Raw genomic sequence first — 17360 nt, 5'->3', positions numbered from 1 at the left:
ACTGCCACCAAATAGATGATAAAGATTTATACAGGTTATTGATAGAAGAACAAACCCAAATGCCTATTAAACATAAAAAAATATATAAGTATAAATTAAAACAAATAAGTATAAATTAAAACAAAAACCATATCACAGCCATCATGAGTAAAAATCATAAGGTTTGATAATTCAAAATCTAATATGAGAAAAATATTACTCTAATATTAGTCTAATAAAATATTAATATTTTAATATTAACAAGTAATATTCTAATAATAATAAAATTCTCCTAGATAGCAGTGTGAATGCTTCAGAGAGCAATTTAGCAATATCTCATAAAGCTGACAAAGCACATATTCTACAACACAGCACTTTCACTTCTAGTTATATATCAGAGAAAATCTTGCATACACACAGCAGAAAACACATACAAGAATGTACATTTTAGAATTGCTTATAATAAAAAAATTAGAAATAATTTAATATCCACAAATAGGAAAATAAATTTTAGAATTCATAAAATGGTTAAAATTAAATAAATATATTTACATACACAGAGCTGAAAAATACAATATTGATGAAAAAGCTGTAGAGTGACACATTCAGTATGAGATCATTTATGTGGACTTAAAACACATAAAACAATCCTTGAAAACAGGGCTTGGATGGATACACACATCAAGTTTACGATAAGGATATTTGTGGGAAGAGAAAAGGAGCAAATTGAACCAGAAACAAAACAAAGGTGACTTTAATTGTATTTATAGTATTTAGTTATTTTAAAATGTCTGATGCAAAAATGACAAAAGATTAGCATTTCTTTATTCTAGATGGTTGGTCACACAATTGAATATTATTCTCTAAGTTTCTATAATTTTAAACATTTCAAAATGAAAAGAATATTTTTAAAATCTATAAAAATATGAATAAAGAACTAAAAAGCATTAACTTTTAATTAATACACAAACTAAGTTTACTAGTATTTTTGTTTTTTAAATTTCTAGAATTTACAGACTACTATAAAAAAAACCATACTTTTTTTAGGCTAAGTATTGGAAGATATTCATAGATTTCTGGCTATGTGACTAAATAAATCTTACTTATGAAACTCCAAGATCACTATTCTGCTCATCATTGTCACTGTCCCATCATGTGATCATCATATCCACTGCAAGGTCTCCAAAGCTAACAGCCCCAGCCCATTAGAGCCCCTTTAGGCTCCCGCGACTCTCAGGATCCCATGTGGCCTTGTCAACTACCCTGGTCATTATTTCCATACTAAGGTTTATTCTTTGAGTTCATGTAAGCACAGTTTCTGGGGTCTCTAAATCTTAAGAGAGGAACTTTTGATATTCTGCTCAACTATAAGGACACATACAATCAATTAATGTGAAAGGTCCCCTTCCTTTTACATTAATACCATTATGCTTACTATTTTTATCTGATAAAAAAGGATCACTCTACAAATATTAATTGTCTAAAATTACCACTCACCTCTGGATAAAGATGGAAGCGTTTCACTGTATTGATTACAAGGGGATATTCAGTAAGCCTGTCATTCATAATCATCCACAGTCCTTCCAAAAATGAAGGTGCTTCAATAATGGTCTTAAAGTAGGAATAATAAAGTCCCTTTAGAAAAAGACACATATTATTGATATAAGTAAAACTTCATAAAAATAATATGACCTTTTCCTTCTTTTAGGACAGTTTTTTCTAAAAGAAGGAAAAGGTCATAATAAAACTTCTTTATTACTCCTGGCTATCACACTCTTGGACTCAAAAATCATGTATTCTTGGGTTATCACTGTATTCTTTCAACTTTTCTATAGGTTTGAAAATTGTCAAACTAAAAAGGTGGAAGGATGGTCAAATGTTTTAAGGAGATTTTCTAATAGTGCCTTACAATATGTATATAGCATACTTTAATATTACCAAGTCTGGTTTTAATCCCACATTACGAGATGCTTGGAGGCTGGCATCTGATGATTTCTATCATAAATGGATACCTTCATGCCCCTATACAACTTTGCATATATAAAATTATTTTTTTCCCAAGCTTTTAGAAAATAACAAATAATTATCATTAGCATCATGGGCATGGAACTCCATGATTCCAGCTTACTTGACAGCTATATCTAATGGCTTGGCACAAAGTGAAAGCTAAATGTCAATTGAACTATTTTGCTCACAAATGCTGAGTACTGAAAAGGAATTCTTTTAGTGTACTGCTCCAGTATATGAAATAATGGATAGTAAAAGTGCTGCTGAGTTAAAATTCATGCTTTAACAACAGCATCTTGTGTCTTATTTCCCTCATCAATTGCTTGTTTTTCTTCCTAAAACCTAAAAGTAAATAAAGGCCCACATTGTTTATAATATACTCTCCCCAAAAAATATTAATCTTCAACTCTATAGTCATTCCTGCTCCATCCAACTACTTTATTTTTGGTACATTAAGCAATACTAATAACTACTAAATTAAAGATCTGTTTTAGCTGATGTCTGAAAGGCCATTTCCTCATAGTTTTGATTGGTAAAATATGAGTTCATAAAGGATTTTCCTTTCTGTTTAGGAGGAGAACAAGGCAATAAAACAATTAAAGGATATATAATATGTAAAAGTCTGTATTCAGATAAATATTAAATATATAAATATGTTTTATTATCAGCTATATCTTTGTGCCAGCTACTGTGCTATGTGTTCCCATTCATGATCTCCCTACATTTTCACTAAAACTCTATAAAGTTGGCATTATTTCTATTTAATAGATGAGATTACTGAGAATCAGAGAGGCTGACTAGCCATCAAACAATGAAGCACAGAACCGTGATCAAAATCCAGTGTTCTGTCACCAAAGCCCAGACTCTGCCACAGCTACACTCTTTATTTAATAACATTTTATATCTTCTTTGGAAATAATACCTTTAAAGTATTCAAATGCCATACAAATGTTAACATATCCAATTCTTCAAAGGTTTACAGAAGCTATAGGGATGAAAATCAGAAAGCAGTGGCCATTGTGTCTACAATAGGCACGTTGATAGATAGAAAGTAGAGAGGGGGATTAGGGTTTAGTGCATACCAGAGTTTCCGTTTGTGCTAGCAAAAAGTTCTGGAGACGGACAGTGGTAATGGTTGCACAACAATGTGAATGTACTTTAATGCCATTGAATTGTACACTTAAAAATGGTTAAAATGATAAATTTTATAAAACTTATGTTTAAATTTTTTAATTTAAATTTTACCACAATTTATATTAAAAAGCAGTGGCTACAGAGTGAGGAGAACCAGTTTTAATGCTTCACTCAGCCCCCAACCAGCTGTGAGCTGATCTGGAGGACTGTTGTGGACTCTTCTAAATGTAAAATTCTACAATTCTGGCATTCATTACCCCATTTAATCCTCCCAGTAATTATGTGAGACATGTATGGCAGAGAACATTATCTCCGTTTTAGAGATTAGATATGAAAAACCAGAAAAATTACTAAGAAATTATATCAAAAGTTATCTCTTAAAAGAGATTATCTTGAAATCAAAAGAGAGCTAAAACAAAAAATTAAAAGAGCCAGGTAAAACATGGGCTCCCCCAAACCTAGCCAAAGAGATAGCAATTTCTGATAATATTTGACACCCCTGTATCACTTCTTCAGTGTTCTTTGTTCTCCTTCTTCATCCCCTATTATAATTGATCTTTATTATTTTAAAAAGAAATCTGCATTAGGAAAGGGGGAGAGATAATGAGATAAGTGAAAGAAAAAGAATCTCAAAACACTTTTCATATTATATTATATTAATAGCTTAAGAAAGAGTGCAGTTCACCAAAAGGTCATTTTCGTTCCCAATAAACTTCTACCTGATAGTCTTACTATTCTTACTATTCTTAAACCACAAATGAATTCATTAGAAGAAAGAACCTAACCATTTCAGTGCGAAAAGTCATCTCCCGTTCCAAAGATGAGAGGTGAGAAAAATGGCGGTCATTTTCAAAAAGTGTTATTAAATGTATCCTAGGGAAAAAAATGAAGTATCATATTATAAGAACAGGATTCAAAACCAGTATTAAAATAAGTTATAGATAAGCAAAGTAAGAAAGCCATAAAAAGAAAAAATAAATTTTTATAATAAATATTGAGACAATTTTATAATTTGCTTACTAACTGCTATGTTTTTTAGGCATTTATAATCTAGTATTGCACACACCTGGAATTCCTTAACTTGCTGGAATTTAATTGCCTTAAACTTACATAGCTAAAATTCTTGTGGATCTCTCCACCATTTCTACCACTGCAGGCCATTAAATCAGAACAGAGGCAGGTTTTTATTTGTTTTTTAAGTTTCACGGGTGATCCTGATGTACCAGGTTGGGGAAGTATCTCTGTAACTGTTTAAAAGCATTCAGAATATAATTTTCAACAAAATTCCTTTAGATTGATTTTTTAAATAACTATAATACCACATAAGGGATCCATTTTTAAGTGCCAAAAAACACAAGACTATACTCGATATTTTCGTGGTGTAACTCAAGAGCTGTAGGAGGTGAAAAAGGAGCATATGTGATGAACAAAATTAGTTATCATCAGCAATTATGCTATCTTTAATTTATATAGGAAGTGCTTTCCAGTGAAGTTGAAAATAAAGCAAATTCCATATATCAACCCAGTTTTCCACTAACCCTTCTTTATATGTAGGACATATGGAGGGTACCAATAGCTGTAGGAACATTTCCTACCATTACAGCCTTTGTTCTAACATCAAAATCTCCCTGCAGACTGAATGGTCAAAGCAGCACTGTCCCAACAGAACATCGGGACAGATCCCATTTTTCCCAAGGGCAGAAATTCCTGAGCTCAGGTAGAAATGAAAATATTCCAGAGTAAAATACTATTATTTTACGTATGATTTATACAAATGGAACACTTTAGTAAAATAATGTGCATAGGCACGCACACTGAAAGTCTCCAAGTCATTTAACTCTGTATTACTACTGCAGAATCATCTTCACTTCTACGTGAATTCCAGTTGGCAGGTGTTAATAAAATTTTATTTCTAAACTTACATTACTAACAACACATAGGTATCAAAAAATAAGGAAGTGTTTTAGATGAGACATACATAATATACTGGAAAAGCTAGATATCTAAAGAAATACAGCATTTAATTCCTAAGTAAAGCAAAACTATTCATAAGTTACAATGCCCCTAATATATCTATTTTGTAAATGCTGCTTCACATGAGATTTATCAAAAAGTAATATGTATGTATAAACTAGTATACCTATAGGTATTCTATACACATGGCCAAAAGTTATTGTTTTACTGTATGCAAACGGTGATAAAAAATTAATCTAAATGTTTTTACTTATTTCAAACTGAAACTTAATCTTACCAGTGCAAAATTCCCACAAAGGCAGCTGGAAAAGGAAAAAAAAAGAAAATTATTAAAAGTTTATTTATTATAAAAAACCTTTAAAACAAGTATTTCAAATGCATTCCTTTATATGTCTAGAGAGCTAGTACATAAAGGAAGATGGCCAGCTATTCCTGTCTACATGAGTGTAGGGAAAAAATGCAGAAGGGCACAACATTGTGAATAGTGTTTACTTCTGCAGGGGAACTTAATGAGCACAGAAAGAGATTGGAAAGGTTTTTACATCTCATGTAGGAAATACATAAAAGAGTGATTAAATCATGGATGATTTTGACCTTTTTGTGATTTTTCAATATTATTCTCTATTCCTTTATATATATTTTTAAAAAGAAGCAAATAAATATAGTCTGCTCAGCTAGATTTTTTCAGAAAAGACTCGAGCCAACCAGAGTCACCCCAGTTCACTTTCCCTCATCAGAAGATGCTTAAATGCAGGCATAATCACTTCCTCAGCAGCACATTTGAAAGCCCCATCATGCAATTCAACCCTTGATGAATTGCAAGCTCTTTGTGAGCTCCTGGATTGCTCAGAAGACTCCTCTAGAGTCACTGTGCTAATGCCCCATGCACAAACAAAACTTTATCAGGGAGCTGCAAGACAGGTCAAATAGTGACACTGCTCTGGGTATAGGGCTTTTAGAGACACTGCAAACACAGTCTGTCTCCTCTGGTGGCTGGGAAGTTCCTTGTTTTCAAGGGTACCATGGAGCTGGGCAGAGGGGATGAGGATAGAAGAAGTTAAAACATCACAAATCTTGCTGTTCTTAAAGAGTTTCAGCAGCTTTTCTTGAATTAATGCTCTTTAGATTGTTGTAAACCTTTGGTTAATTTCCAAAGTTTTAAAAAGCTGACTTTGATAATTTTCCGAGTATTTTCATTATTGTCATGGAGGAGTGAACTTAACTTGGCTATTCTAGAAGTCCTGCTTCCCCTCTAAGATTTTATAACGGTATTTCTTATGATTGTCTCTAATATACTTGGCAAGTCATCTTACAAGCTACCAACCTTAACCTCTTAAAAAATTACTCAAGTTGGCTAATACAAATGCAAATTAATTCAATAACTAATTATCGAAGAAATTAAATATAAAAGAAATTTTAAAATTGCAATGTTGAAATTACCAGTCAGACCTCTCCAGGTCTTTTTCTATATTACTAACCATCCTTGGCTTATCTTAAATACTTCTCAGAAGATTCACTTGTTTTATATCAGGACAGGCAAACTATGGCCCATGGTCTGTTTTTGTACTGTCTGTAAACTAAAGATGATCTTTACATTTTTAAAAGGTTGTAAAAATAAAGAAATAAAAGATGGTGAAGATGCAACAGAGTGTATATGGCCCTCAAAGCTTAAAATATTTACTCCCTGGCTCTTTACAGAAAACATATATATTTGACACACTTGTTAACTCTTTCTATCTAAACCACTTGGAAATTAAACCTCATTATACGTTCTCTCTCAACTTGAAACAGGTGACCCTCTGATTAGGCTTCATTAACTTTAAGATATACAGAGACTGCCCTAGTCAACTGTATTTGCAGCCTCTTTCTTATTCTCCTGACAATTATATATTACTGGCAAAACATCTTCAAAATGATATTTAAGGAAAATATCAACTGTTATCAAACTCATCCAGCTTTCCAAAGATCCTCAAAATCTTTCTGTGTCTCTCACTCCCTCCCCTCACCCCACATTCCACATCTGGAAAAAAAAAATATATATGGTGTAATCATGCCTATATTCTAATGCATGAAGTGCTTATCACAAGTCCTAAGTTGTGATGAAAAGCACATGTCCGGGACCCCTGCATCCTACCTCTATCAATCTCACCTTTGAAAGCCACCCAGCCTTATACTGTACAGAAACAGAGTGTAGATACCAGCACTCCCAACTTCGTTTATCTCCACAGCACCATTTCTCTAAGCATTTCTCTCTGTGGTAATCCTTGTTTTTCTATGCTCTACTATCTCAGAAGAGGATCCCTCTCACCTTGATCCTTCCCTTCAGCCTTTACTTCTCCTAGAGCTTAAAACGCTTTCCGTGATCTGACAGCTCTTCAAACTGTGAGATACACTCCCCATCTCTCTCTTTCCCATTAAATGGCAATATTCTTGGCCAACTTCTTTATTCCAAGTTCCCATAAATCTTTAAAATGACCAATGACCTTTCAGTTAGCACAATCAATGGCCTTCAGTTCTTGTGCTTTTCAGTCTTTCTGTAGCATTTGGTCAGATTCTTACATTTCTTCCCCTTCCATCTTCCATCACACTAACTCTCTCAGTTCTATTTTTCTGACCACTCTGATTTTATATGCTTATTTGGTTTTTCCTTTTCCTCTCATCCTTAAAACCAAATGTTAAGTCTTCCCCAAATATCTTTACTTTGCACACTTTTCTCTCTTCACATTGGTGTCCTTTGGCAATTGCACTCAATCTTAAAGTTTCCACTATCACTTCTACAACATGGATAACTCCCAAATCTATAACCTTCATTCCTGAACTTTCTCCCTCTCTGCTCCCCCTCTCTCATCTTCCACCACACCACCCACCTGTCAGCCTGTCTCCATCAACTCTCACCTTGTCTTCTGCTCTCCATTCCTGCTTTGGCTACCCTCCTTAGACCATTAGTGCCTGGATTCTGGTAATAGTTTTCCAACTCTTCTTTCTGCTACCTTTCTCAGTCCATCTCCAGTCCGTCTTACATACTTCTGACAAGTTAATCTCTCCAAAGCACAGTTCTGATCACAGTCACTCTCCTATTTAAAAATCGTTCGGTGCCAACATTGGGGATGTACCAAATGCCACTGAATTGTTCACTTTAAAATGGTTAATTTTATGTTATATGATTTCATCTCATTAAAAAAAAATTTTAAGGAAAAGGAGGAATCAGTGCCTTCCTACAGAATTAAGCTCAAATGCCTTTCACCTAGCCTTGAATCAGACTCTCCACAGCTGGTCCCAATCAATCTTCTCAACATACTTCCCTCCTTTCATATTCTTCATTTCAGCCTAACTTTGCTTTCATGTTTTCTTACTTCCATAACTTCAATCATGCTGTTCTATTTGCCTCTCATACCTATTGTTCTCAGCTCCATACATCCAAATATTAGTCTTTGTCACAATTCAAATCCCACCTTTTTCTAGAATTCTTCCCTGATCTCATTTCCCACCCTAAAGCGTTTGTTCACTCTTCTAAACTTCCATAACACAATATAGTCAGTCATTATTTCACCCAACACTCCAGTACCTCCAATGTGCCAGCCCTCAGAGCACTGGAGCTTGTGTTTGGGATGTTTCCAAGACCATATTGATTCTGGATGTGGGATATGTCTGTATGCATAATTAGAAATCTCATAAAATCTAAATGTGAACTCTCATTATTTCTCAAATGTTGTTAACACTCCAAGTGTGGGGACTCTTTCTACTTTGACATCAGCAGTCAACTCATGGTGGAGAAAAAAATTACAATAACTTACATTAAAGGGACATTTATCTATGTTTCAGTTTTTATCAGCAACCAGTCTGACCAAGGACAAGGCTCAAAACTGATTTTAGTACAACAGCAACTTTTAAGTTCCCCCTTAAACTACAGAAAATGAGGGATGTAAGTGATGGAAGTGGAGGAAGAGAAACCTTTCAAGTGCTTAAATAAGAAAATCCCCCAATTTGGAAGTAAATGGATACCAATAAATGGCCTACTTTGATCCTATTTCCATTATTAATAATCTCAACTAATTAAAAAACAACACTAATTAAAAAACAACACTTCCTTTATTTTGCTTTATTTAAGGTGGTGAGAAACATAATGTCTCTCTCAAGAGCTGACCAATTATTTTGACAAACTGTGATAACTGGCAGCCCAGATTAACATTTTTTTTGACATGGGGTGACCACTAACTCAGAAAATCCTGACAAATGTTTTAAATAAGAACTAAGGGGGTTTGGCGATCCTTGTCAGCGATTCTCCATAACTCAGACCTTACCATTTTTGCTGCTAGGCACCCACAAACCCTAGCTTGTTAAATTGATCTCCTTCAAGACTGAAAACCACCTCAAACCTTGAGGCTCAGACAAAAGAGCCTGCGGGTCCCTGCGGCCCCAAGGCCCTGGCTGCTCCGCTCACCTATGCCGAAAATGCTCCTGCGGGAGAACCGACGCGTTTGCAATACGTGCACCTTTTCGCGGAGCTGCTCCAGAAGAAAGTAGAGGAACTGGAAGCGTCCAAGAAAAAGAGTCCTGGCGACCACTTCCAGGTGCATGCAATTTTGCTCGTGCAGATTCCGGATCCTCCGCGGTGAGTAGTCCCGGGCTCCGCCGAGCAGGTTCCCGCCGCCTATGGGCGCAGGCTGCAGCAGCAGCTCCGGCTTTTCCACCTCCTGCGATTCCTCCTCCATCTCCGGCTCCCCGGCTCCGGTGGGCCGGCGCCGCCGCTTGGACTGCAGGGATTGGGAAGACTGGCACGGCTCTGGCGCCGCTCCTTTGAGCTTACTCCTCGTTTGCCCGACCATTTTCTCATAGTCCCCGTTCGGATGGAGCTGGGTCACTCTGCGGCGCGGCCCAGCCGAGTCGGGCGAGGTCCGGAGGGGCCTGGCTCGCCTCACAGCCTCAACGACTCGTCCCTGCCGCCGTTGCTGCCGGCGGTTGTCATGGCGACCGCGAAACGCGGCGTGGGGGCGTGCGGTCGGCGCTGCCGCGCGCGCACCCCCTGCGCGCACCCCCTGCGCGCCAGCACAAGCGCGCAGCCCCACCCCCTTCCCGGCGCGCGCAGGCCACCACGCGCAGTCCCGGTCTGTGCCCAGCCTCGGGCCATAACCCTGCGGGCGGCCTCGTCTGAAGAACTTCCTGCCATTTAATTGTTTTCTTTGAATTCAGACTGGGTTTTGACTCTTCCACTGAAAGGTTACACGTTAATTAACGAGGTTATCAAAGGGGAAGGAGACCTCAGTTAAATGACTGTGGAAAGAGAGCGAGTGAAGCCGGTGAACACGTCGGCGCGCCTGTGGTGCGCCCGGCGCCTCAGGAACTGTCCCCTCTCCTGCGAACACGCTGTAGTGGGCATTCAGTGCCCATCTCTGACGCGGAGAGAAGGGCCCAAGGCCACGGGCAACGCGTGGCAGAGCCAGTGTGAGTTGGGTGGGTCTGACCCCAAAGCCTCAGATTGACGCGCGCTCGGTGGCATCGCGGTTTCCTAGTTGAGGGAAGTAAACCGATCTGTTCCAACAGGGTTCCTCAGAATTCCTCAACCTTCGGAGCGTTGAGCTCAGGGATTTTAGCACTCTCCTAAACCAGACACCCCGGGGACCAACTAAGGGAGGATCGCTTAGCCTTAGAGTCGCTACACAGCCCTACAGGAAGCCACAGCGGCTGGCACAGATGGACGGGGGGCAGTGATGTTTTCCTTGTCCTCTGTCACAGGCTATATCGCCGGAGTCCACACTGCTTCACCTCCTGTTTTCATGATGGATCAGATGTGAACTCCCTAATCCCCATTGCCCCGTCTAAACTATGGCCCATTGAGGCCAGGTTAATTTTCCTAATGCAACACAGCTCAAAAATGTTCATAGTTCCCTAAAGCCCACAAATAAAGTTTAAATTCCTTGGTTTGCTCATCAATGCCCTCAATAATCTGCCCCAATCTACATTTTCCACTTTAATTTCCCACTTTCCTGGACATAAATCTTCCGTCTCAGTCATTCCAAGTGAGGTCCACACAGTGAGACTCCATAATTACTGTATTCCTATACTCATACCGAAAAGCCATCGTATCTTTTTCACACTTTGTCCCTGCCTATCTGAATCCTATCACTTTTCTAGCTTCAGCCCCTTTCTCCAGCCCAGATTAATTATGCCTTCTCTGAAGCGGAGCACTTATTGACGGTACTATGCATCTTGTCACTCATTTAAATTTAGTAAGTACCGTTGCTGTTTGTTTTGTAAGATTTTTTTTCTCAAGAAGCATTTCTATATTCCTGGCACTGTATTTGGTGCTTAAAATGTTTCCTCACTTAATTTATACAATAATTATATACAAATTAAAAAATTGAGGATCAGGGATGTGGTAATTTGCCCAAGTTTTAACAGCTAATAAATTCTATCCGTTCAATACTGATATTGGACAGATAACAAGGAATTTATGGGCAGCTGATAAAAATATCTTCTTGGATTAATACACAAACTCAAAATAAACTTATTTTAAACATGAGTATTTTAATGCTTTTGAGGGGAACACTAAGTGGAATGCAATGCTTATGTTTCTCTTTTTGGTCAATTTGTTTTTTTCTGGAGTTTCCTGTTACCTTTTGGGTCACTCAATAAAACATGTTCTTACCTGTGGTCTAGCCATTGAAAGTGCAAATCTGGTCATTTTTACCATTTAAAAATTAATCTTTTTAGAAGAATGGTCATTATACTATTTGTATCAGTGAAAAAATAGAAATTGTCTCAATGTCAAACATTAAGTTATGAAACATTCATATAGTGAAACACTACAGCACTAAAGTCATTTTGAATGAATATTTAATGATATAGGGAAATAGTCATGATACAGTGTTAAAGGAAAAAGAGGCAGGATCTATTTTATGATTCAGATATATAATAAACACATAAGATTATCTGCCATCTGCCTCTCTAAATTTTTTACATAGAGAACTCATATAGGAAGATTACCAGTGAGTGACATTGAACTAGTAATTTATTCATTCTAGGATTAATTTCCTCATCTGAAAAATGAGGAAAGTTGTACCTGTCTTACTGGATGGTATGATTGAATGAAGTAATGCTCATAAGGAACCTAAAACATGGCACATGCTTAATAAGCAAATGTTCCTTTATCAACTTCTATTAATAGATTGGCCATCCTACGGTGCACTAGTATTAATAGTTTCAATTAATATTTTCCTCACCTGGATTTTTTATAATCAAGTTACATGTTAGTTCTCTTATTGAACTATGTTCATTCTATTATTGAATACATGTTCTAGGTTCATTAGTTAACTGAGAAAACAAAGTTGTGTAAATAATTATACATTTTCTACTAAGGAGAGATCTGTGCATGAGAGGGAAATCATGACAGTTTTATTCACAATTGAATAGAATCATGGATGTTTTCATCTTTTTATAACTTCACTAACATTTGTCACTTATTTTGACTTAGTTATTTTTGCTAGACAGTTATTAGACTCACATTTTAGCTACATTCTAATTAATGACAATAATTTAAACCAGTATGTCTGATACTTAGTCTATGAATCAACAATTAAAATAGCACATAACTTGATATAATACAATATATTCTTGCATTATTTATCCTCTTTTAAATGAAGTTGCTTTATGATTTAGCAAATTTTTTTCTTACATAGAGATTTCTAATCCAGTCATACACATCTAAAACTTGCCTCTGTTTTCCCTTTGTCTTTTAGTGAAGCAATGGGTTATTATGAAAAATGCAATTAAACTGCATAGCCAGCAGATGGCAATAATGACCTGTAAATCAGAATTTTTTAAATTTTTAGGTAGTTTTAAATTCATTTTTAAAAAGAAAAAAAATCACTGGTGTTGTTATAAGTCAGTTTGCTAAATATGGAATATAGGGAAATTTCAAATGCAACCTTGCATAAAAATAATTACATTACATATTTCATATGTCAAAATAATTAAGATATTCATCATGGCCAATATTTAGTTTTCCAAATAATGACTTTGCTTTAATTGAAACAGATAATTTGTTATCCAATTCAAATGCTTTAACTTTGTGCAAATACACAAATATAGTACATTTAAGTGGATAGCTAAGTTACATCTATATCTAGTCTGGTCATGTAGACCAAGATAGATAGAAGTATTTCAGCAAATACCATTTTGAAAATATTATAAATTTTTCCACTTATAATTTACTAATTTAAAAGATTAATTTCACCTTAATTGAAATGCTTCTGTATAAAAGATAGGTTTTTATTTGTGCTGTTTTAGTTTCCTATACATTAAGGTAGTTCTTCCCCTTTTACAATACAAGAAGTTGGAATTGGCATCAAAGTATTTCTCTCTAGTCTGTCAGTATTAGTTATTCTCAAACATGGTGGCAAAATTGTTAGGCTTTCATAATTATGTTAACTAGAATTGAACCACATTTCAAATCTTTTAGAGCAATTTTATTTAGTAATTTTGTTCATTTTAATTATACTTCTATAAGACTTTTCCTATAAATTCAAAGATGAAATAAATCTTTTTGTTTAATTATGTACCTCTATTTTGTCTTCAGAATAATCATAGGTATGTGTCTCTTGGAAGCTATTAATATTTATTTTTTAGGTAATTTCAAATTGGTCTGTTTGTGTATGTTAAACTATAATTTCAAATTCTTCTTCAGCAAGTTGCCTCCACTAAAAAAGTGTCTTTGCACATGAATATTTTATAAAACAACTGCTTCAATCTAAACCCATTACATTTCTTAGATTGATTCATTTTTAAATAGTAAATTTACCACTATTGAATTACTTTATGGCACCTTTTAAAATTATTGTTGGATACAGGTGACTCTTCAAAGGAGAAAATGCAAAGGCATCAAGTTGCAGTGAAGCACACAGCAAGTTTAAATGTAAGTGCAACTGTATGTGACATTTTGCACAACACTGTCTTTCAGACCACAGGAGAAAATGTGTCTGTGATAACAAGTTGGAATTTCTAAGAGTTCTAGTCTACTTTGTGTTTCTATGAGGGGACTATTCCCACCCTCTTCCAAAAAAAACAAAAAACTAGAGCTCTGTAAGCTACTCATACTCTGATCACAAATTAATTGGGAGAATTCCTTTACCTGTGCCTCCCTGACCCCCGGCCCCAAAGTGGAGAGACTGTACAATTGCTTGGTATATGCACACTGATTTGAACAGAAGAGCACTCAGTAATCATTATTAAATGACTTAACCAACATTTACAAAACCACACTTACATACATATACCACACCTCAAAAATCCATTTTTTCCATGAACCCTCTGATACTATACCATGTAAAAATTCCATCATATTGAGTTTGTTTTTATTTACTACCAGAGTAACATGTAAGAATTATGACTTTCAATATTAAAAAGCAAAAGCTTCTAATATATTAAAAAATGAATTTTAGAATATTTATGGGCAAATTAATGCAAAAATAGCAATGATGCATAATGAATCAGTGCTATGTTCTATATAATATTTTAGATTTATTTAAAATTTAATTTTGGTTATGATGTAGTGGTCTAGAAATATCACTAGTCTGGGCCCAGTATGCTTTGAACAATTTACTTCTCTAGCTCTGATTTCCTCAACTATTAAATAAAGACTTCAGACTACAAGGCCTTATTAAGGTCTTTAGAACTTACTGGATTCTAGTTGGTATTTGCACACATGCTTAGGTAGCTGGAAAGATGTATCTGTTGAGTCACACGAGTGCCCTGTCCTAAGCTCTCTTCTTACCAGTCCTTCCCTTCCCCCCTCCTCTGTCTCCAGCTGTGTGTTCAGACTCCACCCTGAGGGTCTTACCCTGCAACAGTTTGTCCTACATCCTGTCTTCCTGTTACCACACTTGTCACTGCTCACCCAGATAAGCTGAGCCCATCTCTCTTTCTTTAGCCCAGCCCCAGCCTGGCGTTCCCCCATCCCTGGCCTCTGTTCCTCTGGTTCCTTCCTATCTGCACTGGCTGTTCAGACTCTAAGTGTAATGGGCTTCATTGTACCTATTTCCTAAGGACCTCTACCAGCTAGCAGCATAAATGGCAACCAGAATATAAGGAGGAGGGGGAAACATCCCTAAATAAGTAATAAATGTTTATATCAAGATCACCAGACTTGTTTTGGGCAGCAGAGTCTTGCTTCCACGTAGATATGGACCCATCCCCCAGAAGATAAATATGGAACTTTAAAATGCTCTCCTCATCTTTGCTACAATCTGTTGAAACTCTTTTTGAGATACATACCAGCAACAATCTATAATCCATTAGGAGAAAAATTGTTGTTATGCAGCATTTATATTTTCTAATTAAGTCTGTGTACCTGAGTTTCAAAAAGACAAGGTAGGGTTTTTTTAAAAAAAATTCTTAAAATATAGACATGTTAGTTTAAAGGGCCAGTACAGTGTCTTAGTTATGAGTATAGATGGGATTTAAACCCTGACTATATCATTTACAGGTTGAGTATCCTTTATCCAAAATGCTTGGGACCAGAAGTATTTCAGGTTTGGGATTTTTCCAGATTTTGGAATATCTGCATATATATAATGAGATATCTTGGGGATGGGCCCCAAATCTAAACACAAAATTCATTTATATTTCATACATACCTTATACACATAGCCTGAAAGTAATTTCATACAATATTTTTAATAATTTTGTAAATGAAACAAAGTTTATGTACATTGAAACATCACTGAACTGAGACCTATTACATGAAATCAGGTATGGAATTTTCCACTTGTGGCATCCTGTCAAAACTCAGAACACTTCTGATTTTGGATTTTCAGGTTAGGAATGCTCAACCTGTACTGTATAGGTCTCTGAGCATTTAATCTTTCTCTAAGCCTCCGTTTTCTCGTAACTCAAATGGAAATAATAATAGTACCGACCTCATAGAGTTGTTGCAAAGATTAAGATAATCTACATAAAATGCATAGTATAGTAAATGTATTATAAAATTGCTAGCTATAGCAATTATCATTACCATATTAAGGCTGAGACTGGAGAGGGGGTTATTCATATCATTTTTTTCTTTTCTAGGGAATCCCAAGAACTAGCTCTAATTCCTCCTGGGGGGGGGTGGAAAGAAGGGATAAAAATTAATATGAAATGAGGACCTAAACCCCACACAATGCTATGTAATAGGAAGTATTATCTTTTAACAGATTTAAAAAAATGAGGCAGGATTAGATTCTAGACAGCCCACTCTTTAAGCACACAAGATTTACGCCCCTGGATGTCTTCAAAGCTGACAAGATGGGCCCTAAAGAATGGAAATAAAAGATCTGATGGATAGTTTGGGGGTTTTATTTTTAATGTTTTAAATAATAGCTTCAGTGAGATATAATTCACATAGCATAAAATTCACTCTTTTAAAGTATACAATTCCGTGATTTTACTATATTCACAAAGTTGTGCAAACATCCCATTTTCTTATTCCACATTTTCGCTTTTCCTAAAAGAAACCCATATCCATTAGCAGTCATTTCCATTCCTCTCTCTTTCTAGGCCTCAGCAAGCACTAATCTATTTGCTGTCTGTACTGATATTCCTAGGCTGAACATTGAGTGGGATCATGCAATATGTAGTCCTTTGTGACTGGCTTCTTTCTCTTAGCACGATGTTTTCAAGGTTCATCCATGCTGTAACGTTTATCCGTACTTCTTTTTTCTGTAGCTGAATAATATTCCATTATATGACTATGCCACATTTTATTTATCCATTCACCAGTTGATGGACATTTGGGTTATTTCCACTTTTTGTCTATTATGAATAATGCTGCTGTGAACATTCACGTACAAGTTTTTGTGTGGACGTTTATTTTCATTTTTCCTAGGTGTACACCTAGGAGTGAAATTGCTGGGTCATTTAGTAACTCTGTGTTTATCTGTGATTAATTGCCAAACCGTTTTTCAGAGTGGCTGTACCATTTTATATTCTCACCACCAATGTACAAGTTCTCCACATCCTTGCCAAAACTTTTTATTGTTCCTGATTTTGGTTATAGCCATTCTCGTGGATGTGAAGTGGTATCTCGTTGTTGTTGTTTTACTAACAGACTTTATTTTTTTAGAGCAGTTTTACGTTACAGAAAAACTGAGCAGAAAATACAGAGTTCCCTATATGCCCTCTCCCCACCCTAATATTAACATCTTGCATTAGTGTAGTATAATACATTTGTTACAACTGATGAACCAATATTGGTGCATTAATTAAATTCCATAGTTTACATTACGGTTCAC

General features: G+C 35.9%; 1 protein-coding gene across 1 annotated transcript in view; it reads right to left on the bottom strand.

Annotated features, from left to right (window-relative positions):
* DPY19L2 (dpy-19 like 2) overlaps window positions 1-9920 on the bottom strand; it is a 132914-nt gene extending 122994 nt beyond the window's left edge. Inside the window, exons 1-4 of the mRNA XM_069461860.1 lie at window positions 9536-9920; window positions 5372-5396; window positions 3906-3993; window positions 1477-1614 (exon numbers count right to left, since the gene is read on the bottom strand). Coding sequence (XP_069317961.1) covers window positions 1477-1614; window positions 3906-3993; window positions 5372-5396; window positions 9536-9920 — 636 coding nt within the window. The remainder of the gene's footprint in view (window positions 1-1476; window positions 1615-3905; window positions 3994-5371; window positions 5397-9535) is intronic.
* Between the last annotated feature and the right edge of the window lie 7440 nt (window positions 9921-17360).

This window comes from Eulemur rufifrons, chromosome 29, assembly GCF_041146395.1.
Source record: "Eulemur rufifrons isolate Redbay chromosome 29, OSU_ERuf_1, whole genome shotgun sequence".
Classification (NCBI taxonomy): Eukaryota; Metazoa; Chordata; class Mammalia; order Primates; family Lemuridae; genus Eulemur; species Eulemur rufifrons.
The sequence above is the reverse complement of the archived record's forward strand: the minus strand, read 5'-3'. Positions and strand labels throughout refer to the sequence as shown.